Source organism: Pelobates fuscus, chromosome 10 (genome assembly GCF_036172605.1).
Source record: "Pelobates fuscus isolate aPelFus1 chromosome 10, aPelFus1.pri, whole genome shotgun sequence".
NCBI classification, from domain to species: domain Eukaryota; kingdom Metazoa; phylum Chordata; class Amphibia; order Anura; family Pelobatidae; genus Pelobates; species Pelobates fuscus.
In genome coordinates this window covers 30,379,103-30,406,713 of record NC_086326.1, presented here as the reverse complement: position 1 = coordinate 30,406,713, position 27,611 = coordinate 30,379,103, and the positions used below count along the sequence as shown (strand labels likewise).

General features: G+C 40.6%; 2 protein-coding genes across 4 annotated transcripts in view; one reads left to right on the top strand and one right to left on the bottom strand.

Annotated features, from left to right (window-relative positions):
• Positions 1-13,410, bottom strand: part of CNNM2 (cyclin and CBS domain divalent metal cation transport mediator 2) — a 102,470-nt gene extending 89,060 nt beyond the window's left edge. For both annotated transcript variants that reach the window (XM_063434081.1, XM_063434082.1), the window contains exon 1: positions 11,746-13,410. In XM_063434081.1, coding sequence (XP_063290151.1) covers positions 11,746-13,204 — 1,459 coding nt within the window. In that variant the 5' untranslated portion in view covers positions 13,205-13,410. The remainder of the gene's footprint in view (positions 1-11,745) is intronic.
• LOC134574970 (arsenite methyltransferase-like) overlaps positions 1-27,611 on the top strand; it is a 193,650-nt gene that overhangs the window by 144,741 nt on the left and 21,298 nt on the right. The window lies entirely within an intron of this gene.

Below are 27,611 nucleotides of genomic sequence, written 5' to 3'. Positions count from 1 at the left end.
GTATTATTGCAATTACGTTTATATATCATCACTTTCCCAATGTACAGTGCTGCAGAATAAAAATGCCATTTATTGCCCCGATCATAAATGAAAAAAATATATGTATATTATATCAGCCACACACGTTTATAAAACTAATGCGCTCCTAAACATCTCCTTTACATTCTCAAACATTTTTAAATGCCAGCAGCAATATTGCCCAACCAATGGATTGTTAGTTTGGGTGATTTTATTTAAACATTATTGCAAGAAGCACAAATAGTCACACGGACTGCATGTTATTAAAGTCATTATTTTTTCATTGAGATGTGACAAGCCAGCATGTGAAATGTCACATATTAAATATAAATAGAGTTCAGAGACCCATCCATTAAAAATGTATAGGAGGCTTAAGATTACATACCATTCACCTATTATGCAGTATTTAAATTACTGGAAACACAAGTCTTATTGATGTAATTGCACAATTAGGTACAAATTAGCGGGCTGGGAATGATGGGAAGTGCAGACAAACAGCTGCGATTGGTTGCCTACCCCTGCTTGAATATCTCTGTTAGAATTTAAAAAAAAAAAAAAAAAAAAAAAAAAAAAACCGAGATAAGACCATGGACAATTTATAGAGTGCTTTAGCTCTTCGCACAGCTACTTTGCCAGGCAATGGTTGCTTAAATTAAAGGAACACTGAAAAAAATACCATAACCACTACGGCCCACAGTGCCCTGGTGCCTCCAGTTCTGGATATTTTAATAGTTTGAATGCCTGGAAGCGCAGCCTCAAGCCATGCCTCCAAGTAGGAGAGCCGGGACTGTTACTTCACAGTCACAGTACCCAAGCATACCATAAAGTCATGCAGAAATGCACAATGCCATTCCAGGCTTGTCAGAGAGAGAAGCATTGCATTTAATTTTTCTCTATGACAAGATTGTGATTGGCAGACTGTAGCAAACACTGCACATGCACCTACAGTCCCCAATGATCCTCTACGAGCAGCATTGGACTGGCTCATCACCAGGGAAGCAATATTTACCTTGAAGGTTTAAAACATGCCTTAATAGGACACTACACTGCCCAATTACAAAATTAATTGTAAAAAAATCACCATTACACCCCAAATCTTGCATGCATTTTTGATTCATTGGAATTGTATCTAAAACCGGTTGCAAAAACTCTTATCTGCTGCCTTTGCAAGCCCTCCTCTTCGAACCCTGCCCAGACATTCTGTGGCTGTCCAATCAAAGACTTTCCAATGCAGCTCAATTAGAAATCTTTGTAACATAGGTACTCTGGGCAATTGCTGCCGCTTGAGTTTAGCTCCAGGAAGTAACAGGACCAGCACAAAACGTTAATAAAATCAGCTGCATTTGTATACTGATCTGAGTATTCCACTTTGATGCACTATAAATCGTTAGTGGTTTGGAAAAGAAACGGATCTATTACAGAAAAGACGCGCGTGAACAGAATTGCTCATTATATAGCAGCTCCAACATAAATCCCATAGAATATTCAAATAATAGATAAAAAAAATAATAAATAAATAAATAAATCTACAGTAACTTGGCTATGGTAATTATGCAAGAAATTGTGTGTTATTGGTAAATACATACCTTAACCTTGGGAACTTTTAGAAGCAGATGAAATATGCTTTGCTGCACATTTTATTTAGGTTTTGTTTTAGTCTTTTAGGGCTTAGTACACTGCAAATTCATGGCCATGTCAATAGACCTGGTCAAATGTATACACTTAAACATTTATAAGGCAGCATGCTTTATACGCTTAACTTTTTACTGAACGCATAGATCTGTTTTTATAAATAACAGATTTACATTAGAAATAAATGAGAATTAGTAAAATATTGAAGGTGGCACTTTAAGCAATACATCTGATTTAGAAAATTTAAAAAAAAAATTAATTATATTATATCCACCCTCCCCTACATTTTGGTATAGTACCAGGTAAATTATTTGGTTAAAAAACAAAAAACCTAAACCTTAAAGGGAAACGATAAGAGCTAGGAATACAACTTTGTATTCCAAGCGCTTAGAGCCCTATAGTGCCCCATCCTTTGCACAGATATGCATGAGGACCTCCAGCGTCGCCGGAATCAAGGTGTCACCCTTACTGCTATACACAAGGAAAAGTAGTCTACTTTTATTTATGTATTCACTGAAAACTATAGCGCTCAGGAAATACAGGTCTATCTAGAAACAGATTAATCCCATGTTTTCCCTATTAAGGGTTAATAGGTGTGTAAGGGTTTAGAAACATACCCATCTCTGTCTCAGAGATTTTACCCGTTAGCTGAAAGAAGCAAGGTGAATTGTTAGTGTAGGACTCAAGAGTTTTTGCCTTGACGTGGCAAGTAAGCGCAAACTTGTATGGCCATTGGTGTAATACTAAAAACCTCCAGTTATTTAACCCCTTAAGGACCAAACCTCTGGAATAAAAGGGAATTGTGACATGTCACACATGGCATGTGTCCTTAAGGGGTTAAATGTGCGTAGGGATTTGGGATAGTGCGCAGGTAACTTTCTCTTTGGCTTTCATTGTATGCAGGCAAACGTGGACTCCGTGTGGGAATCACAGAAGTTTTCCTTTCATTTTTTATTATTATATTTATTTTACTCAGGGAGGGGGCAAACATGCCAACAAGAGTTACTCTCACCATAAACAGTGTTTTATCGATCAGTGTTTTTTTTAGTTTGAGTAACCCTTCAAAACAATACACAAACCACCACTGGGTTTTTAACTAAAAGTGAATTTCAAAAGTTTTGCCCAAAAGAAGCTGAATTGAAAACACTGATGTTTTTGGAGACTTTTTCCAATTCAGCCTAACATGAGAAAATCTCGTCTGAATTCTTGAAAATTCACACTGTAGTGAATAACACGGATAGATACACAATACTCCATTGCTGCATGATAAAAATCAAGTCCAAACGTTCTACGACACAGCGCAGTTGGTATAAATCAATAATTGCTTCCTTAAACAGCACATCCCAATGGTAGAAACCGCATCCATCCAAAAACCATTACAAAGTTAAACGTGTGCGTCCTATCATACTCGCTGACAATGGTGCAATTAGAGATTCCCAGCAATGCAAGGCTGCAGACCAAAAACTGTGGCAGCTTCTTTAAAGAGCTGTTGCTGTAAATTTTCTGAGCGGCTTTGAGATTATGATCTTAGAACTGACCCACATAAATCCCCAGAGATATGTACACTTCTGGCAAAAACAGAATGGTTGGAAAACAAATAATCACTAAACAGTGTGGAGGAATGCAGACATCTAGTACTGGCTGCAACACCACTCCCTGTATGTCAATTCAGTGGAAAAGACTTCACAAAATACTCGCTGGGGAATGATGTTCAACATTAAGGAACAGTATGGAAGTACATTATTGTGGAAGCAGACATGCGCAAGGATTTTTAGGGAGACTGAAAGATGTCCTAGGACATAGGACAAATTTCCAATTACTGCAGGCTGTCATGATCTTTCTAACTATCCAGAGAGGGGCTACACTCTGCTACCAGGGTAACTTTCAAATAATAAAGTCCAAATTGATAAAGATATGCAGTGCTCCAGATCTCAGAGATGGCCCCAGCTCCCAATGTACTCAACATGCAGGAGGAGATGTCTAGGCACTACGACAGCCTTTGTTGGAACATTACACACTGGCAACATTTCGGTCACAGAGAAAGGTCTATTCTACATATTCTAATAAAGGCTGCCGTAATTTGAAACACTGAATGCCTAATGATCTCCTTTCTGGAGTACTGATGTATATGTGCGAAAAAAATGCTGTGGCCTTATCCTGAAAACCAGAATTGTTTTAACGAAGATGGAATTTTGTAAACTATGTGCACATTGTTGATTGCAGAGGCCAGTTTCTCAAGTAAAAAGCAACATTGCAGGAATATCCACATGGGCATGTGTATCAATCTGTGCCCTTGTTTTTGTACGTATCTTTTTTTTATATGAATGTGGAGTTTTTGATTGGCTTAGAGCATCAGCTGACTGCTCTAGCCAATCAGTGGCACCCCATGCTTCCGGAAACTAGGTTTTAGAAGACGGATGCTGCTTGTGGACCTGGACATGCGGCGTTGTTGGAAGCCTTTGGTAAGTAAGCACCCTGGGTACTCCTGGCACCATAACAATTTACATTAATCTTTAAGATGTCTGCTCTCCGCTGGTGACAGGAAATTTTAAAACCGTCACTAAAGCAATGTACTATTTTAGCAATACAAATCCATTTGGTATCTTAAAATCTTCCTATAAATACCCTACCATTGTATTATGGACTTACTGTATATATATCCTTCTTATAAAAATTTAATTTGGTCAATTAAAAGTAAAAACAATACTCAAACATCACTTAGTAATGAAGTGCTCTGTACTTAAGCAGAAAACTAGAGCGTGTGTGTTCCAAATTATGTACAATTGCCATTTCCCCACAGTTTATATATACACACACACGTATATATATATATATATATTTTATAGAACTCTATATAGCACACTTACATTGTAAATCTTTACAAAATCAGACATGTGTCTGCATTTTATAAGTAATAAAATCTACAAATAAAATATAATTAAAAAAAAAAAAATAATCAGTAATCCAACTCAAGAATTAGGCCTTAACAAATAAATAAATAAAAACAACATTCCATTAAAAGAACATTTAAAAAATAATAAATAAATCAACTAACCACCCTCTCAAGCACACAAAGTGTTTACAATGTTCACCTACTTGGCACTCCCAAAAGTTAAAATCTCCAAAAATACATAATGTGCCCCATATCTGAAAACAAAATAAATTGTTTTCCAATTATACTGCAACAATGTTTTTATTTTTTATATTTACATGAAAACCTTGTCACCTCTCTATGTATAGTCTCTAAAATTACACCAGACGTTGTTATGACTGGCAGAGGGTTTTTATTTTTGTTTGCACGAAGATTTCAATATGCCAGCAGAGAAACTATTTGCCCCACATTTGCAACCCGTAGACTATACTGTGCTGCAGTGAGCAGTGGACTAAGCCTCTTAATTACATAACCAGTTAAACCATGCATTCATTGTTTGTGTGTTTCTTAGGAAAATCCTGACTTTGGTTCCAGCCACACTTCATAGAAATAGCTCCTTGCATTTATCAGGGACCGAAATCTACTGGTGCAAAGGGAAACAAATGATAAGAGTATAAGGGCCTATAGATGTTATTTTCTGATAAAATGCTCATCACCGTAGCTCAGAGATGAAAGGATACTTCACAATAAACTTTGAACACCTTACAATCCATATAAAAGTTATATTACCAGTTCCCAGGGAACTGCAAGTACTTTGTCAGCAAATTTGCAGTGGGAAAAAAAATCTAAACCAGGAAAGTCATCATTAAAATAAAATGCAAGTGAGGAGATTGAGGCTCAGTCGTAAAAAATAAATAAATAAATAAATAAAACAAAACTACAATAGATCAGAAAGCTAATAGATATTTGGAGTCACACGTACAGATTGGGAGATTATGAAGTCTTCAGTCCATTCATTTAGGACCTTATACAAAATGAGTTTCACTGCTTAACTGGTTTCCAAGGTTCCCAAGATTACAAAATCTGTAACTCCCTCTCGGTACATTCAACTGTAATTACACGCTAGGTTGCTGTAGGGTCTAGAACAGGGGTGCCCAAAAGGTAGAATCCCAAATGTTGTAGAACTACAACTCCCATGATGCTTTGCATGCCTTTAGAATTAGTAAATACCTCTTTGGACATGCCTGGACTAAAAAGCTACAAACAGAGCAAGAGATAACAAATTCTAGATTAAACAGACTGTGCAATAAAGGAAGTTTCAACATTAGATCTCACTTTGCAGAAAGTGTTTAGGAAGACTGTGGAGGTCACATGCGAGGAGTGACCAGGGCGGCATAGATAAAGTGATTTAACTCCGAAATGTCAGAGAATTAAGCAGTGAGGCATGATCTCTACACCAAAACTACTCCATTAGGCTAAAGTTAATTTGGTGCCTTTTTAGAGTCCTTTTAATTAAATGTTTATATACTAAGAGCGCTGTTAGGATGTCTTGTGTGTTTTCCAAACAAGTTCTTCAGATTAAACTACAGTCCCATGAAACTCTGCCAGTTTCTCCCTGTAATTTACAGTAGTTACAGTTAGTATAAAGCTGGCTGTATGATATTTAAATACCCCTGGATGGTTTGGAAGACAAACATTAGCAGCCTGAGAAATGCATATAGCAATATAGCGTTCAATAAGTAAAAACCTACTCTACTTCTACCTCTTTAAAAAGGTATTAATGCTAAAAGAAATGATGGACTAAATCATCTCTTCCAGTAAATCTGGGCAAATGTCTTGTAGATAATATTTTCCTAATGTTTGTTAGCAGTCCTGATAATCCTATTGCCAATGTTATTTAGCTGCATGCGTTGTATATTATCTTGCAAAGTGTCTATATGCATCTTATTAAGGTTTATTCACTGCTGAATAAAAGCAGAAATGTCAGGAAACACTGTGCGCCTCATCACATCTGATGCCTGTCAAATGACGCACGTTACAGACAATACAATACGCTACACACAGTTGGTGACAGAAAAAGAGTATCTGTGACACAATCGAGGAGATTATATATATATATATATATATACATACACACACACGTATTTGGGACACAAATTAAGGTTTGTATTGTTTTTTCTACATTAAACAAAGATTAAGAATGCAAAAGCATTTGTCATTTGCACAAAAGGAACAGCACGAGAAACGTTGCATTCAAAGAAAGTTTCAAAAGAGAAAATAAAAAAGTGACATTTTGTCCCCAAAAGGTTCTAAGTAAAAAAAAAAGAAAGAAAGAAAAAAAATAACAATATACTCACACACACACATTAAGTTCACATTTAGAAAAATATCACTTCACCCCACTGTAACAATATGTCTCCAAAATGCAGTTTTATAATTAACTAATTATAATCCTGCACTGAAGACTCTGGGCTTTAATTCACTTATTAAACGCACTGGATTGGGCAAGACTTACCAAAAGGTAGATCCCTCTCTAATCTAGAACTTCCGCTCCCATCATGCTTTAAAGACGTTGAGCTGGAACTGAAGTTTTATATTAGAACCTTAATTGCCCTTTTTCATTCTTAAAATTTTTATATTTTTATATTATTTTCACATAATTCTCTGCAAACCAATAACAATGGGAGTTGTGGCCAAACGTCATGGTGGGGTGGAAGAAATAGGCTTAACCCCTTAAGGACACATGACGTGTGTGACATGTCATGATTCCCTTTTATTCCAGAAGTTTGGTCCTTAAGGGGTTAAAGTCACCTAGACTACATCTCAATAAAGTGGTCTGAGTGCAGTGTCCCGGTCCGCATACCCTGCAATGTAATACTTACTTTTTGTTTGGTTATTTAGAAACTGCAATGTGTACGGTTCCTAAATAACCACCTCTAGTGGCAGCCACTAAATGCATGTCTGCTGCACAAGTGCAGAGGTCCCCAATGTTTCTCTATGTGAGGCACTGGAATAGTGGAGGAGACCAAGCCTCTTTCGAGACGCTGCCGGAGGGGGGGGGATATGAAGAGCATTGAGGAACCCGCTATGCTAGAAAAAAAGTGTAAGTATATGTTTGATTATTTTTAAGGCAAACATGGGTTAGCCCAGTGGTTCCTAAACTGTGTGCCGCAGCGCCCCAGGAAATATTTCCCAGGTGCTATGATTATAGCACCAGGAAAACATTACTGCTCAACAGCGACCCGGTCGAGTGCCACGGTCCATTAAGACCGCGACCGGGCCCCCCTGTAATGTCGGACGGCTGGGAGGAAGTGACAGCCTGTCACTTCCTCCAAGCATCCTGCAGGGAGACAGCGTGGAGGGAGAGGAGGCAGCAGCAGCGTGAAGGGAAAAAAGCATGAAGAGCTCCACTCCCACAGCAGTAGCAGGACTCCAAGCCACCCTCCTGGCACATACGGTAAGCTAACAAGAGGGTGGCTGGTGATAGAGGGAAAAAAAAAAAAAAAATCACTCGTGTGTATGAATGGGTATGAGTTTGTGTTTGTACGTGTATAGGTGTGCATCTGTGTGTGTATACATATATGTCAGTGTGTTTGTGTGTGTGTGCGTGCGTGCGTATCTGTGTGTCAGGGGGTGTGTTTTTATGTCAGTGTGTATCTGTGTCATGGTGTGGGCATTTGTCAATGTTTGTGTGTGTCAGGGTGCAAATGTTTGTGTGTGTCTGTGTATGTGTATGTGTCAGTGTCTATGTCGGTGTATTTATATGCATCTGTAAGTATGTATGTGCATACATCCAAGCAGTCAAATACCAGCACAACATACAAGCACACTCCTGCAATCTAACACAAATATTACAAAAAAAAATATATATATATATATATACACACAAAGACACCCCTTCACTCAAGCACAAATACTTCACTTTTAAATGAGGATGTACATTTGTGTGAACATAAAATTCAGAAACACCCCTGCAATCAAACATCACATACAAACACACCTCTGTATGTAAAACACAATAACTTTATACAAGCACCCCATCAAACACCCACACTGTAGCTCCAGTAAATGCAGCAGCGCTGTACAGATATACAACCTAGAAATTTTTTCTTGGGGCGCCTTGGAAAAATACTGAAATATTAGGGCGCCTTGAACCTAACCACTGGGTTAGGCTCTGTAAAGCTAGGGACAGAGGCACTATGGCATTAGGGTTGCATTCACAACGCTATAGTGTTCCTTTAATGCCCGCATTTCAAAGGTAAATGTGAGATGTTTTTTGCCTTTGTCAGGACCAAATACTATTAAAAATCAATCAAGCCATGTAACAACACACTAACAAATGTGGCATGTGCAGCAGGGTTAGGAGTTAATCTTAATGGTAAACTACAACATATACTTTTTAGATCTCTGTGGATTAGTAAGTCAGTTAGCAAAAATAATGTGAAATCACCACTTGGAAATGCAAATCTCTCAAAATCCCTCCGGCAAGGACTCTATACAAGGGCAAACAAGGCCTAATAGTTTTAACGCCACGGCTCAGCAGTGAATTAAAAACATACAGAACTGGACAAAAAATAATTCATTCCTGTCCTTCCAAAACAACCAGTCACAGACTCGGGTTACTGGAGGGACTGGCTAGATTAAAATGACTCTTAACAACCCGTCAAACTGAGCCTCAGCAGCCTTTACACCAGTTATAGCTAGTCTTTAGTAATGCAACCAGCATATCCCATGAGTCAGCTCTCAAACAATGAATTCCATCCAAATAGAGACAAAATTTAAATATCTAATGTGGAAGGAGAGCTTCCTCTATCTATACCTTCAGTGTGGGGCCAGACGAACGGTGCTCGAGAGACCCAGATAACTGTTACATAGTTACAAAGGCTGAAAAGAGACATGTGTCCATCAAGTTCAGCCTTCCTCACATTTGTTTTTTGTGGTTGACCCAAAAGAAGACAAAAAGACCCAGTCCGAAGCACTTCCAATTTTGCAACAAGCTAGAAAAAAAATTCCCTCTTGACCCCAGAATGGCAGTCAGATTTATCCTTGGATCAAGAAGCTATTACCCTCCATGTTGGAGGGAAAAAAACGTTTTTACTAAATACTGCACCAAAAAACACGTGCAACCAAATAACACTGTAGTATTTATGGTTCTTCGACTGTTCCTATAAAAAGGGCAGCAATGAGCACTAAAAACAAAGAAATATTTTAATAATTTCATGTGTGTATTGTTCATGGTTTATTTACTGTATTGAAAGAAAAACAAACAGTTAAACTTGTTAGCACGTAATATAAAAAAAAATTAAGAACACATAGGATAAGAGAGAGAAAAAATAAAAACACACACCATTTGCTCCTTATCGTGTATAAAATTACAACCTATGCTCCGGTTTACCGGCCTTGGGCTAGCGAAGTATCACAGGAGTTGTAGATCTGCAACAGCTGGGAATCTACCTTTTACAAATTCTAAGGAAGAATGCAATAAAGTCTCAAAGCCGGTATATAGGTATGTATGAGCATGTGGACTTTAAGTCACACCAGACAAACTATAATACATACTACGTATAGTGAATTAGAACCGTGTAATGCAAACCTGATGCACGTACAGGGTGCTACAGAAGTGGAACAAAGTTACCTACCCAAATGCAAACTTGTAAAGTTTATGTCACATGGGGGAAAAAACTGAAATCTACAGAGTTGCAAATTATTTAACCCCTTAAGGACACATGACGTGTCTGACACGTCATGATTCCCTTTTATTCCAGAAGTTTGGTCCTTAAGGGGTTAAGGTAACTGCATTACTAGGGGAAAATCAGCATATAAAGCATCCTATATCCCTTTGGTGGACCTGTAGAATTCAATGGATTACAACTCAGCAGCATCGTGCACCTGCCCATCCTGGCTGTGTGAAAATGTGCAAAAAGGCACCTAATAGGTACAATGTGTGCTTAGATCTGCTGTTCAGCAGGGACTTGCCTGGCTAAGCTATCTTTACACACTGGGTTAAAAGCCAGATCTATAAACTGTTTTCACACTAAGCTTCTTAGTTCATAAAAACAATCCCCCCTCCCCACCCCCAAATCTTTCACATATGTAGCTAGCTATATGACTTGAACTGTAACATTTTTCATAGACAGCACCTATGTAATCATATGTAATATTTTTAAAGAAATAAAGCCAAGTCTATTATTTCTTAAACTCACAATTGGACCAAGACAATTCAAGGTGCATGTTGAAGAAACAGGGTTAGATACATGTATTTTTCAGATAAGAGGGATCCAATTTATATTTCGAAAAACAACAATCCTATCCCAACTGGATCAATTAGCCTAGCCTAAGAGGATCAGTTATACCACTTGGAGGGGTCATGGTCATGGTCAGCTGGACTGGTCACCCACCTTATGCACCTGTATGTTATTTTAAACTGTGTATCCTCCATTTTGATTAGACATCTTTGGACACCATCCTTATAAAGGTGTCAAAGGCCCTCACTGATCAAGGAATATGCTCACTTCGCAGACAAACCCAAAATAGTGTCACAAAACAATCCAGTACAACTATGACAGGACCTGGCTATACTTCTGTAGGGAAAAGAGAAACTGTATAAAACACACGTGAAAGATGTATTTTTCATGACAAATGCATGGATGTGGCAAGTTGCAGATGTTATAGCTAAACAGGAAAAAAACATTTAAATTTAAAAAATCTGGTATGTCACTGGGAACCAATGCTCCTACTCCTAACCCATTCACCTAATCAGATCAATGTGATGTGAGATTTTATATAATAAATATATATATATATATATTATAAAAGTTGTAGTCATGTCAAAACATTGATTCTACTCCTGCACATTAGCAAAGTATTGCAAAGCTGTACATAACTTATGTATTCAACTTTTCATTGGGGCACACATTGAAAGGCACATATACACAGAGAGTAAAAGGCTGCAGCTGATGCTCTGAAATTCTCAAAATAAATACATTTTTAAACATTTAAATCTCTTTGCTATTATGGAGCCTAGTGATGGCCTGAGATCTGAGATCCGACCCACTAAAGCTTTATGACACAGTACCTGTGTGGAGATCAAGTAAATAATGCAGTCAAGGTACCTGTGAATGACTGGCATAGCCTGTCTGGTCCCTGTCCCTCCCTCCCCACTAGCTCTCCATTTACTGCACCTATAGAAGCAGCTGAGAAGATTTAAAGAGCAAAGATCCCACCTTTTTTAAACTCCTCCAGCATGGCATCCAGCTTGGTGTCATTAAACACAAAGTGCAGGGGGTGGTTGTAGAACTTGGTGATGGTTTTGAGTGGGGTGCAGTCATCAGGGTCCACGAAAGCCAGGTCCTTGACAAAGAGCAGATCAACTATATTGGACCTCTCCCCTTCATAAACAGGAATCCTGGTGTAACCACTCTCCATGATCTCTGACATGGTGTTAAAGTCCAGGATGGCATCTCCAGCCATCATAAAGCAGTCTCTGAGAGGAGTCATGACATCCTCCACCGTCTTGGTCCTTAGCTCCAGAGCTCCCTGGATAATATTGAGCTCTTCCTTGACCAGGTCATTGTATGGATCCGTGACCCTCAGCATCTCAAGAAGTTTCTCCCTATTGTAGACAGTGCCAATCTCCTGCCCCAACACACAGTCCAATAGTTTGCTCACAGGGTAGGAAGCAGGGAAGGTCATCATCATGAAGAACTTGGTCAAGAAGATGGTGTTGGCTCCAACAGCCAGCCCATGCCTTGAGCAGATAGCCTGGGGCACAATCTCCCCAAAGATGACTATGCCTATGGTGGACACCACCACTGCCACCAGCCCAGATCCAGCAATGTCATCTAAAAGGATGGTGAGGGTAGTGTTGACCAACACGTTGCCCAGCAGCAATGAGCAGAGCAGGTAGTTGCCCTGTCTCCTCACCGGCTCTATCCTCTTGGCATAGTTCTTCTCCTTCTCTGTGCCACAGTTCTGGACTATCCTGAGCTCCATGGGGTCCAGAGCCATGAGCCCCAGGTTGAGCCCACTGAACATGCCAGACAGGCAGAGCAGGAGGGCTATGAAGATGACCTGCAGCCAAAAGGGCAGCAGGAACTTCTTCTCCTCCACCACGATCACCTTGGTGTCCTCTCCATCATGGTAGATCCAGGTGGTCTCCGTCCATGGCTGGTGGGCCCCAGGGCTGGCGGCCCCCCCGGGGGTGGAGATGGAGGTGCACAGGTAGTAGGACTTGCTCTTCTCGGTCTTCCTGAGGGGTTTGATCTCGATCTCCACGATGCCCGAGCTGCTGCGGCTGAGCACCATGGGGGGCCGGATGATGATGTCCGAGGTGCGGATGCCGCAGGGCTGCGAGCTGCTGCCGGCCCCCCCGCCTGGGCTGTCCTCCCTGGCCCGCTCGTGCTCGGTGAAGGCGATCTTGCTCCAGGTCTCGTTGTTGATGTTCTGGCCGTAGACCCGCAGTTTGACCATGGTCCTCTCGCTGACCCGCAGGGCCCCGCTCTCCATGGCAGACACCTCGTTGGTGTCCTCCAGCCGCAGGCCGATGATCACCGTCTCGTCGCCGCTCTCCTGGCCCAGGGTCGGGGAGCCGCTCAGCAGCGCCAGCAGCACGGTCAGCAGCACCCGGCCGGGACCGCGCGCCGCCATGTTGAGAGTGGGCAGTGGGGTGGCAGTGCCCGCCATCTTTGTTCCGGGCGAGCGGGTGAGTGAGGGAGGGGGGGGAAGGAGGGTGAGGAGACAGCTCTGGGGGTAGGGGAATGGCTTCACACCCAGTCACGTCCTGCCGCCTTCATCCCGTCTCTCGGAGCCCCCGGTCCCCGCATAGCCCGACACCCGCCTGGGAACTGACAGGAGCCAGCCGCCGAGTCCTGAGGTGAACCAGTGCGCTCGAGCGGCGTCTGCTGAGCGACATCGCGGGCGGCCAATCAGCGGCGAGAACACTCCCCCCGAGGGAGGAGCTAACTGACAGCTACAAGGGGGCGGGGACCGGTCCAGGGTTCCCACAGACACAGAGTGTGTGTTCAGCCTAAGAAAGTGGGCGTGGCTTCTAGGAGAATGGGCGTGGTCAGTGTGCTGTCAGCTGTGAGGGAGAGCACGTGTGTAGTATTATTATTATGATCTTCATTGAATTCTCTGTCCATAGGGAGAGAGCAGTGTGCATTGGATAACACTGTGTGAGGGAGGTTATTATTATATCTCTTATTATTTTTATATTATTATCATAATTATTGTTTTATTTTCCTTATTATTTTATTATTTTGTTATTATTATTACATTTTTATTATTTTACTTTTTTAATATTATGATTATTATTTTATTATTTATTTTTAATTTTATTTCTTATTATTTTTATTTTATTATTATCATGATTATTGTTTTATTTTCCTTAATATTTAATTTGTATTATTCTTTTATATTGTTATTATTTAATTTTTATTTTGTTATTATTATTTAACTTTTTATTATTTTATTTTGTTATTATTATTATTTTTATTATATTATTATGATTATTATTTCATTTTTATCATTTGATTTTAATTTATTAAACAGTGTACTCGGTTGAAAGTTTTCCAGTATTGATTAATTAATAAAGATATTTTTCTTTCAATCCAGCCTAACATGTCTGTTCATCCACCACCCATTGTAAAGCGCTGCGGAATATAATGGCACTATATAAATAACAAAATAATAATGTACAATTAGAGGACAGGTTAAAGGGAAACTCCAGTGCCAGGAAAATGAACCGTTTTCCGGGCACTGGAGGGTCCCTCTCCCTCCCACCCCCAATACCCGGTTACTGAAGGGGTGAAAACCCCTTCAGTCAATTACCTGAGGCAGCGGCGATGTCCCTCGCCGCTGTCTCCTCCTCCGCGACGCTCCTCCTGTCCATTGCGTCGGCCGGTGGGCGAGACTGATCCCGCCCACCGGCCGATGAGACCTAATGCGCATGCGCATTACATCTCCCCATAGGAAAGCATTGAAAAATCATTTCAATGCTTTCCTATGGGGGTTTTGAGCGACGCTGGAGGTCCTCACACAGCGTGAGGACGTCCAGCGACGCTCTAGCTATGGGCTATGGACCAGGAAGTGACCTCTAGTGGCTGTCTAGTAGACAGCCACTAGAGGTGGAGTTAACACTGCAAGGTAATTATTGCAGTTTATGAAAAACTGCAATAATTACAGTTGCATGGTTAAGAGTAGTGGGAGTTGGCACCCAGACCACTCCAATGAGCAGAAGTGGTCTGGGTGCCTGGAGTGTCCCTTTAAAGTGACACTGCAGACCCCAGAAGTACTCACACTAAAGCACTTTATGTGTGAAGAGTACATCCTCTTTTTCATTTTACAAAAAGAATTGATTTCAATAGAAATTAGCACTTTTATTAATTAACCTTGTTACACCCTCTGGCTCTCAATCAAACAACTGTCCTGTTATTTTCTTGTTTGGTTAGCTTAGTGGAACTAGATTTAATTTCCCATAGCCTGGGCCGTCTTAACAGCATTATAGACCCCCCCATGCAAAGGAGTGCACTGGGGCTCTGCCTACACAATCACTCACAGGAATCAAGATGTAACTTATCAATAAAATTACGTTTATTTTTATTGGTATCTTCAACAAAATGAAAGATTAAAAAAACATGCTGTGCAATAGAAATAAGTCCACACAAATGTTTTAATAATATAACATGAGCCTTAGAGTTAAAAAAAAAAAAACCAAGAAATCCCACATAACAATTGTACTCAGTCTGGTAAATAATACAGACAGAGATGGCACACTACAAAATGACTATAAATTATTAATCAAGTGTTCAACACAAATTTTTGTAATATTTCTTTACAGAGAATTGTTTTATAATTGGCTTGAAGTCAATGGTCTTTAGGTTGTCATTTTCCATACACACAAATTAAAGCCAGTTCAAACGCTGCTGCCTCATCAGCTAATGCTCTCTGCCAGTGAATTATTGGCGGGATCAGGGATTTGGCTTCTGCAACTGCCTCATTACCAAGGAACGGCGTCAGGGTTTCCTGGCACCATAACCACTACAGAGGACTGTATGATGCTTGGAGGAAGCCAAGGAGATGGCACCTGGGTACTCTACACAACTTAACTACTAGAGCAAGCATTTGCACGCATGTTGCTTAGAGTGCCCCTTTAGGGGACATATTCATCTTAAAATCATATTTTTGGATGCGTTATTAGTTTAGAAATGTACCCATACGTTTATAAACTAAAGCAGTAGGTGCTATATAACAGATTGCCAAGTAAAAGTGGAGGAGGACATTCAAAGGAGTATTTGGCCAGTTTACACATTGACATAGTTATTCATTGCAGTGCGAATAGTAGGGAATAATTATACATTTAAAGAGTATTTTAGCTTTTAATTCACAATCGCCTACGTTCTCTGAAGTGAGGTTTGCTGGGAATTCAATGTGAATTTAAAATTGAACACCAAAATAGCCAAACTAAAAACAGAATTAACTTGGAAGAGTTTGTATGTGGTCTTTGGAGATCAGATTGTAATGACAGTAACATCTAACATTTGGTCTTTAAGGGATAAACTTAAAAAAATTTAAATGATCAAGGTGCCTATTCACTAAACTCAAAATTGCAGCAAACAACTCCAACTTGCAAAATTCAGACTTAAAAGAGCACCATAGGGTCAGGAACACAAACATATTTCTGACCCTATAGTGTTAAAACCAACATCTAGCCCCCTTTGCCTCCCATGCCCTTCCTAAATATAATATAATATAATCTTACCTTTACTTAAATCTGCTGCGCTGGCTCTGCCCCTCATCTGCCTGCTTGGCTGACATAATCAGAAGTGTTGTGCTGAGCCAATCACAATGCTTCCCCATAGGATTGACTAAGACTGTCAAGGAGGCACATCGGAGCAGAGCCAGAACAAGCCAAACATAGCCCTGGCCAATCAGCATCTCCTCATAGAGATGAATTGATTCAATGTATCTCTATGAGGAAAGTTCAGTGTCTGCTTGCAGAGGGTGGATACACTGACTGGCAGTGCTGCACGTGCACAGTGTGCAGCAATGCCCCAGGAAGCACTTTTAGCAGCCATCAAAGGAGTGCCCAGGGGAGTTATCACTATGCTGTAATGTAAACACTGCATTTTTCTCTGAAAAGACAGTGTTTACTGCAAAAAGGCTGAAGGGAACAATTCTACTCACCAGAACAAATACAATAAGCCAGGGTTAGTAAACCTTCAGCACTCCAGATGTTGTGCACTACATCCCCATAATGTTCTTACACTCATAATGCATGCAAAGCATCATGGGAGGTGTAGTCCAAAACATCTGGAGTTCAGAAGGTTGCCTATGCCTGTAATAAGCTGTAGTTGTTCTGATGACTATGGGGTCCCTTTAAACAGTAATCTCCGACTGTAGCTGATGATGCACAGTTGGTTTCTGATTACTTCAGGGTTAAGAATTCAACAGCCTTACATTCACTAAAATTGTGAGGTATTTAAAGGGAGGTCAAAGTGAATTTCAAATTTAAATGGAAACATTCTTCAAGTAACCTACGCTTTTAATTTGGCTACTTGGCCTTAAATTTAAAATTCACTCGTAATTCCCGGCAATTCTAATTTAAGTAAATAGCCGTACTAATGTAGAACGCATTGTGATCCTGTAACAAGCTGTTCTGACATGTTGCAAGTGTCAGGTCCCCTTTGCTACACTTGAGTGTAATCATGGTGTTAAACATTAAATAGGCATTACGCTGATAGGGAAGAAAAAATGCTTTATCGGAAAAATCAGCGTACTTATCTGTTAACGATCGGAATGAAAGGTGGCCATAAAATCAGAAGACACTTTCACAGCTTTCTGACCGCTGAGATAATGTCAAGGATGAATGCCCTAGGGAGACACCACTCATGTACTCTTAATGACCCACAGTTTGCTCGTAAACATTTAATGAGTGATATTGCTAAATATTGTTTGTTCCATGTAGTGATAGTCAACATGTTTTTTTAGCTTGTTTGTTTCTGAATAAATGGTTTATTAAAGAGAAACTCCAGCCCCCCCAAAGCTCTTTAGCTTGCCGAAAAGTTTTGTGTGTGAAGGGCATGTCCTATTTTTAACATTTTGCAAAATGTTTTAGCAATAAAAGTAAAAAAATGCATGTTTAAACTACAATAAATGTGTTTAGATATCAGTCTGTGTAAATATCATATTATTATAATTATTATTATTGCCATTTATATAGCGCCAACAGATTCCGTAGCGCTTTACAATATCTTACATTGTTCTTAATTATTTTTAGCTGCATAAATTGTTATTAGTAAGTCACCTAGAATTTCTAAGAATAGAATGTGTCCCTCTTTGTCCATTCTAAATGTTTGGAGGTGTGGATAGCTTTTGGATATTCTATGCTCTAGAATGTTTGTGGACTACATCTCCCACGATGCTTTGCCAGTATAATGGCTGTAAGAGCATTGTGGAGGATGTAGTCAAAAACATCTGGAGTATCGAAGGTTGCCTACCCCCGCATCTAGAACAATGATCATGGTTAGTGATTCAAATGAAAATTGTCTGCTATTCTAATTAAGGTTTAAATTCTAGGCCAATTTAGCTGAATTGTAAACCGACCTGACTCACTAGATTTTTTCCTATTTGGTTATAAGTGGGCTAAAATTTGAATTTCACTTTGAATTCACTATGGACTCCTGAAAATTCACAGTTTACTGAATAACCTTCAGTGAGTAAGCTTGGCAATGAGGACCCTTGTGGAGTGGATTTCCTTGTCCGTTGGCTTGTAAAACGCAGTTCATTTCACAATGCGTTTCACAAGTGCCTGCTAGCGCTTACTGCTCTATTGTGTGGTCCTAAAGGTGACGGACTAAGCCGGCAATGCAGTGAAATACAGCATACAAACATCTGCAGCATCATAGCCCTACTGCTGTAGAAGATTCGCTTCCATATTATTTTTGCATTGCACTGCCTCCTGCTGGTAGTTTGCTAATTCAACTACTTGTATGTGAGTCAAATGAACCCATTAATAGTCCAGGCAGTGGTGTATCCTGGTTTTGTGCTGCCCTAGGCAGGACAAAACTCAGGCGCCCCCCTGCCTCCCCCCCGCGCCACCCCCACCCCGCCTTCTAAATACACACGCACACAAATTCACTGACAGATACGCATACACTAGCTAACAGAAACACACACTTGCTAACAGACACACACACACACACTCACTAACAGACACACTCACTAACAGACAGACACACACTCACTAACAGACACACTCACTAACAGACACACACACACACTCACTAACACACTAACAGACACACACACTCCCATTAACACTTTTTTTTTAACCCCCCCCAGCATCCTTACCTTTGGGAATGCTTGGGGGGGAGGGGTTCTCTTTTTCCCTGGGGGTCCAGTGGCTGCTGGGCGGGCGGGCGGCTGGCGAGGGAGCACCTCGTCTAAACTGTCTGCTCAGCTCCCCTGCGCGCCACAGAGTGACGCCGGGAGCCGGAATATGACGTCATTCTGCGGTGCGCGAGGGAGCTGAGCAGACAGCTCAGAGGAAGTGCTCCCTCGCTAGCGCCGCCCGCCCAACCGGCTTGTCAGTTAGCCGCAAGGCTAACAAGGCATTTGCCCTGGGCGTTTGGGGGCGGCTTTTTTTGCCGCCTCCTGGAAAATTCCGCCCAAGGCAAATGCCTTGTTAGCCTCGCGGCTAAAACGTCCCTGAGTCTAGGGGTATTTTTAGGTTCTAAAAGTACCTGCGGCTTGGACCCAAAGCACAGTATGATGCCCGTCAAAGCATTTGTGGTCCTTGCGCTCACTCCACCCCAGTCAGAAAATTACTAATTTTGACAACCCCAACTTTCACACCCTTGACGCCTATCTAGCCTCAATCTGTGGGTTCCTCCCACACTCTGCACTTTAAAAAGTTTTTTCATCCAATCACACACGCCAGGGGTTTTCATACATCCAAAAAGAAAGAACCACACAGACACACACGCAGAGAGAAACACAAACATGCACATAGACAAGCATACACCGTCTGCTGCACACAGAGGCACTTATAGAGATAGATTCAATGTAAGTGCTTTAAGCCACGAGCAATAGATCCAATTTATCTACCTCTCTCTCCCCAGGCTTTTGGTACTGGCCATTTATAGCCCAGCGATAAAGTAAAATAAACAAATAAACTGCCAGGGCTTTAACCCCTAAAGCTCCCATACCTTGCAGCACCCTCCCTTTATCGGATGTTGCTGCACATCTTCACAAACCCTCCACAAAGAACTAACTTAACCAATCAGAATCCTGCAAACTGCTCCTCATGGTATGGTACCCTTTATGTTAGAGGTTAATGTGTTCTGCCCGTATAATGAATTTGATTAATTGAATCATAGTGTGTGCGTATTCAACATGATAAAGGTATATTGCTGAGATCATGTACGTTATTCACACTAGATTGTGCTAATCGTATTTGCGGTTTGATTCACTTTATTTGCACACGTTTTGTTTGGTCTATATTGGATAGATAATTTTAATTTGGAGTTGGGGCGATAGGCTATATAGCTGAATTTGTATAATATTGGTGGCACGATTGTGTTATGTCTATATGTATTATTAGTCTGTTAAAGTTTTTTTTTATTAATGATGGCAGGATTATATTTCTTAGCTATTAGAGGTGTTATGGCATTTGGTAAGGACTGCTAAAGTTTACAACGAGCACACATTTATTTTATCAATACAATTTTATAGTTTTATTTATACTTTTTTTTACGTTTTTTTAATAATTGTATTTCTGATCAGAGGCCACCGTGTTTCATTGTCTTTGTACGTACACTGCACAGTGATAACAAAGGTGAATCTGAAACTGAGATGACAAAGCTGGGAGAACGTTGAACGTTTCGGCAGTTCCCAATAGAGTATGCAGTTCCAATTGCAATGTAAAAGAATACTGTAGAAATTTGACAAACTTTGGGGCCCCTGGATAGATTGCACTGTCAGCGATTAAGACGGTAGGGACTGATTGGGGCGTCTAGATGTTACTAGGGGACCTCTGTGTTAGGCGGTTTTTTAGGCGGACTAGATACGACCTACAGGGAGAAGAACTAATTAATCCTGTATGAGATAGTGGTGAGCGGGCATCATACCCCTCACGAGGCTTCGTGAGGGGCTTCACTCCTCGGATACCCCCCCTCCCCCCCCCCCCCCCCTCCTCCTTCTCTCTCTCTCCCATTCTCTAAGGCCCCGACCTCTCGGGCTCTACCTTTCATCTTTCTCTTTTCTCCTGTCTCTTAATCTTCTTACGGCTGAGCCGCACGTAGCGGAACTATTTTTGAGTGACGCTAATGCTACAGGAAAGGTAGTACGCTGGGGTGCTAAACTCTATCGAGATGCTTCTTTCCTCAAATTTGCGATGGAGGTGCGGCCGACCTTATTCATCGGTTAACCGATTACTGTTTTATATAATAACAAAAAAGCCAGGCGGAACATCCAAGCTCCTGTGGGGTTTTTGATTTCTGTGGTGAACGGGAGTTGGGCATGCTTATGGGGATACGAGACAGGGTGACCTGGAAATTCATGCTAGTTCACTCCTCTTGTTGGTATTTCATGTAACGGTATCAATATACTTGCTTTATGTTTGGAATTTCTGTATTACTGTGCATGTATTGCTTGTGATGTTTTGCACTGGAATAAATAAAGAATTTAAAAAAAAAAAAAGAATACTGTAACAGATCTCAATAAAAATTCTACTTCACTGGAGAAAGAGATAACTTGAGCTTCTTGCATCCTCAGAATCCACTCATTATCTCCAGATATCACTTGGATTTTTCCTGCACTTTCACAGTTATAAAAAAAATGTATGGAAGAGCACTCCCCTTTCTTACCTCACCTGTCTCGCACACACCATGGCCTAAACCATCATCCTAGCACGCATCCTGGTTCCACATGGAGCCCCGGAAGCGATCAAATGAACAACAATCCAGCCCACTGAACCACCATCTATATCGATTACTAACGGCCAACATTATGGTAGAACTTTCTTTTTGTTCTCTTGTTTAGTTCCTGTTATGTTTGTTACACTTTGACCCTACATAATATAGGCTACACAGCCATAAGCGTACTCAAGTACAAGGCAGACCAACGACACTTCGATCACCATGCCACAGTTATCGAGCTAGCGACACATACTGAGTGACTGAATATCCACGAAAGTGTATTCTTATAACCTGTACTCAAATTACCGGTGATTCATTTGACGAATGTATATGTACTAACCCCTGCAATGTTTCGTTTCTGTAACGCTTGCTTTTGAGATTTAAAAAAACAAAACAAAAAAAAAAAACAATAAACACAGAATTTTTTTATTTTTTTTTAATGTATCGGGTTCATCGAACACATGACATTGGCACTGACTGAAGTTACAAAAAAAAAAAAGTAAAAAAAAGGACTAGCTCAGTTTTAAAAAATTAGACTAATTAGATAATCCATGAAGATGAGCATTTAATGACCACATAATAGGATACTGGATAAATGAAGTAAACATAGACCAAAGAGGAAAGATTTATGAGTTCTTGAAAGGTTGTCATTTAATGATACAATGAGTGGCCATGGTGTTGCTGAGAAACGGGATCGTAGCATATTGTGACCTAATTGCTCAGCTCCTTGCACAAAACCTGTAGCATTAGAAGGAAAAGAAATACATAGGTTAAAGTCGACTTGTTTATACATGTTCTGGAAACCCCCAAAAATCTGCATTCTCCTTGTTAAAGTACATAAGTGGAAATTAACAGAATTCACACAAATTTTTAGGAACAAGGGCAACTGCTTAAGGAGCGTTTATGAGACATTGACACCAGCAGAACAACAGAATCTCTCCTAGAACTATGGCAGAATTCTCAAGCTTCTTACACTGCAGTTCTGGTGAGACCTCAGAGCCTTTAACCCCTTAAGGACCAAACTTCTGGAATAAAAGGGAATTATGACATGTCACACATGTAATGTGTCCTTAAGGGGTTAAAGGGACACTATAGTCACCAGAACAACTACAGCTTATTGAATTTGTTCTGGTGAGAAGAATCATTCCCTTCAGGCTTTTTGCTGTAAACACTGTCTTTTCAGAGAAAATGCAGTGTTTACATTACAACCTAGTGATAACTCCACTGACCACTCATTCAGTGTCCCCACCCTCTGCATGGAGACACTAAACTTTCCTCGTAGAGATGCATTGTTTTAATGCATTGCTATGAGGAGATGCTGATTGGTGAGGGCTGTTTTTGACTTGTGATGGCTCTGCCCTTGATCTGCCTCCTTGACAGTATAATGCTTTTCTATGTCGAAGCAGGAAGCATTGTGATTGGCTCAGAACACCACTTCTGATTATGTCAACCAAGCAGTCAGATCAGGGGCAGAGCCTGCAGCAGCAGACTGAAATAAAGGTAAGATTTTGCAATATTTAGGGGGTCAAGGGGAGTAAGCGTTTAGGTGGGGTTTTTTTTAACACTATAGGGTCAGCTATACATATTTGTGTTCCTGACCCTATAGTATTGCTTTAAGTACAACGGTCATGACATTTTAAATTTTTAATGGTCATTTTAAAAAAGTTTAGTATATTTGATCAAACTTGACATTTTAAAATATATATATATATATATATATATATATATATATATATATTTATTTATTTATTTATTATTATTATTTATTTATTTATTTATTTTAAATGCTTAACCTAACTTCCCTGTAGCTACAGTTTTACACAGAGCAATCACAGCAGTTGGTCAGATAGCAGTAGAATCTGACCCAACATGGCGGTTTTAAAAAAAAAGTGACATTTTGTAACAAAAATGACAAAGCACTATACATCATTGAATTGTAGTAAATGTAATAAAATGTAAAAAAAAATGAAAAGTGAACATTTCAGTGGACATTATGTGCAAAGCCTAGCCAGAAAATGTTCTCAGACACTGCAAATCCTACATTATGTCCTTGGGGTTTTGTTGGGAGCTATTATTCATCAATGCGGTAAACCATGCCACACAACTATTTTCTCCTACTCTGCTTTGGCACAGGCATGACTCCCGTGTATGAAGCCTCTCTACCGGCCTTGCACCTATGCAATCACTAATCTAGAACATCTAGCTCCAAAAAAAAATATCACATCCAGAAAACCCTAAATTAGGAAAGCCAGTGGCTAAGCCTACTGCTGGACACCCACATCTAAAAAGGTAACCGTCAAAGCTAAACCTCATACTTATTAACAATGACCTATTTGGTTTTGTTCTGTTTATGTTGAGAAAACCATAAAATATCGAGCGTAACTGACCGAATAACAGCTTAAAAGCATAAATGATAATGTCACTCGTGCTATATTCTTGTACCATGCATTCACAATAAAAATGTTTTTTTGGAAAAATCTATTTTGAAATTAGGAAAGCATTACTCTACGACTACTTCTAAATGTTCTGATTATGTCTATGAAACTAAAAGGAATATTTCCTACGGCAAAAATATATTTTAATTAATATGATCTGTAGAATTTTAAATCTATTGCGTTCTTAATGATTGCGATGTTTAAAAGATACTAGGATGAAGCACAGAGGAGATCGGGAGCTAAATTCTTAGATAAAGGGATGTAGAAGCCACAGGTGTTTAAAAGTGACATTTAAACGTGTGTCACTGTAAGCCACATGGTCTGTGTGCACTCTGCTGTGAGATAGAAGCATCGCATTGTTACAGTCACCTAATTAAATCTGGAGATTGGAGAATGCCATCGCTTGAACTCATACCTTTACCCTGCTGTGCTTATAGTAAATGTTGACATTTCACTTTGCTTTTCTGCAGACCATTAATGTATTATTAATAGCTTATTTTAGGTAATGCCTTCCAGGGTGTCATTGTGTCTGAAAGTGGTTAAATATCATGTTATTGCTATCTATAGGAAACGTGATGGATTGCAACGTCTTGCATTTTTTGTCTTTGTGGGACAGGAAACGTCACAGTGAGGGCAGAATATGTTCCGGATCCTTTGATAAGGTTCCACTAGCCTATGCGCACACATTATGTATACAGCATCAGAGTTACTTACTAAATGGTTCATTGTTGGGAATTCTCAGGGAATTTAAATGGTAGGGTCTAACATTTTCACTGGTTCTCATGATCAAAAATGGACGAGAAAGGACTCTCTTAAAGCTGGATTGGTTGGGATATGATTGGTCGCAATACAAGCTATTTGTTGGGATGTCTGCATTGATTAGCTCCACAAAAACTCAAAGTAATAACCTTCGTAGAGGTCTGAGATACAGATCTGTACACTAACACAAGGGAGGAGGAACCATTCTTTCAATCCCTGTACATATTGTGAAAGAGTTAGTCGAGGGTCCTCTAGGATGGGTGTACAAGTAAAAGGAAATGCCAGGGTACAGGGGCATTGCACATGGATAGCCCACATGAATCCTGATGGATTGCTATAGAAAGCAGTAAATGGATTTGAAAGCCATGGGCCCACAGGGAAGATCTGAAACCCATTTTGAGTTTTATTCTATCATGGTGCTCATCAAGTCACTGGCACCAATGGTAGTTGCTGTATGACTTAGTAGAGCGGGGTCCAGGAGACCTGGCTGTTTTGTGCATTTCCCTCTTCTAGGCCTCCTCATTAAGGAGACACCCTATGCACCAAAACAACTGTAGCTTAATTGCTAAATGATCTGCTGTTTAGTTGTTAAATAATTTTGTTTATGTGACCCTAGCCACATCTTCCCTAGCTGTGACTCAAACAGTCTCCCTAACAAATTAAAAAAAAATTACATTAAATTTTTACAACACAGTGTGTTTGTTTTAGAAGTTCTTATATTCTGCTCTGTTTATTGAACTTTAATAACACAAATGAGGCTGCTGCATGCTCTAGCAGTCAAGCAACACAGCAGAAAATACATTCTACATTGAACACACTGCAATGAGGGAAGCCAAATATAAATATATATACACAAACACCTTTTCTAGGATTTGTTTAGGAAGGGTGTGTGAGTCACAGCCAAGGGAGGTATGGTTAGGGCTGCAACACCTCCTAGATTGCATTGATTTGAGCAGTGATTCTCCCGGAGCATGACCTATATACGACAAAACCACTTAATTAAGCCAAGATAGTTTTGGTACTTGAAGTGTCCCTGTAATGTTCTAGCGCAGGTGTGTTAAATAAGAGGCAGGAATATGATATTAGATCACGTGCGTTCCCTCTGCACACAAAACACTGCCGCTACATACTACAATAACACTGAAGACATTTGTCAGGGAGGAATGCATTGCCCAGCCAGGCTTTCAGCAGAATAACAGTCAGTTATATTCAAACAATCTGGGTATGAAGGGGAATACAGGGGACGAGGTGTTCGAAACACACGTGGTAAGGACAGATAAAGGCAAGCAGTTTGGAGAAACAAGAGGGGGAGAGATAAGAAAGATGAGGGAGGTAGTGAGAGATTCTGAAGTACATGAAATGGAAACCCAGGAAAACTAAAAAACGAAATAAAAATACTACACTTAGAATCACACATTCACTCCACTGCAATATACCAAATTATTTACACACATCATCAATGACAGACACTCTGCACAAAGACACAAAGTTTCCATATATCCCTGCACTGACACTCACCACAGTGACACTATATATAAATTCACCCTGCATTGACACACACAGTGACACTCTATATAAATACACCCTGCGTTGGTGTGCACACGCACATAGTGACCCTTCATATAGCTTCACCCTGCATTGACTCAATAAATACACCCTGCATTGACACACACAGTTGCACTCTATACAACATACCCTGCATTTGTGTACACACACATACCCTTAATATAGCTTCACCCTGCATTCACACACACACTATATAAATACACCCTTACATGCAACGTGCAATATTAAAATCCACGATCTCCGCTGGTATAACAGATAAATCAGTCAGCTCTGAAAAGTAAGGCAAAATCCCCAATCCTCCCAATAACCGGACGAAACACAGTCTGGAAGTCAACTAGCAGCTTTATTTAGAACTTCCAGTATTTATGCAAGTCCCCATGCAAGGGGTTTCCTTACTGACAAAGCAGGGGTGATACAGTAAGGGACTACATGGGGGACTTAACCGTTGATACATTTCTCCCATCAGCAGGGCCAGATTAAGAGCCCAGTGGGCCTGGTGCTGACAATTATGATGGGGCCTAATTACAGAAACTTATCGACTAAAAACACTAAAACAGTCATACCTCCCAAGAGTCATGTATCTGATGGAGTTGGTGTTGGAGCAAAAACTCAAAGGATGCAGCTATAAGAAAACACATACTCTATGCTAATCTCTTTATCTAATTAATGCTTTCATCTTTCAAGTAAATCCATACCCCATAACAGCAGTGTCCATGGGCGGGGTAAAAGGGTGCACCACTGATGCGAATCACGTGACCAGAACTGCCAAAAGGGGCGAACATGCCCAAAAAGGGGGCATGTCTGTCCAAAGAATTGGAAGGCCAGCCTGGCATCAGTGTCCTTATGTATCACAGTGTCAGTATCCCCATGTCGTCCAGTCCCCTAGTCTCCCAGTGTCTGTGTCCCCATTTCTTCCAGTGTCCCCATGTCTCAGTGTGTACCGTGTCACTAGGATACTAGGGGACACTGAGAGACATGGGGACACTGAGAGACCCGGGAACATTGAGAGACATGGGGGCACTGGGAGACATGGGGGCACCTGTGAATACAGACATGGGGACACTGGGAGACATGAGGACACAGGCATTTGGGGACACTGGGAGAAATGAGGAGACAGACACTAGGGACACAGACATGGGGACACAGACACTAGGAGAGATGGGTACACAGACACTAGGGACACTGGCTGGGAGGCATGTGGACACAGACACTTGGGGACACTGGGAGACATGGGGCACTTGTGGACATAGACATGGGGACACTGGGAGGCATGGGGACACTAAGGACACAGAGACATGGGGACACAGATACTGAGAGACCAAGGGACATTGAGAGACATGGGGGCACTGGGAGACATGGGGGCACCTGTGAATACAGACATGGGGACACTGGGAGACATGAGGACACCGACAT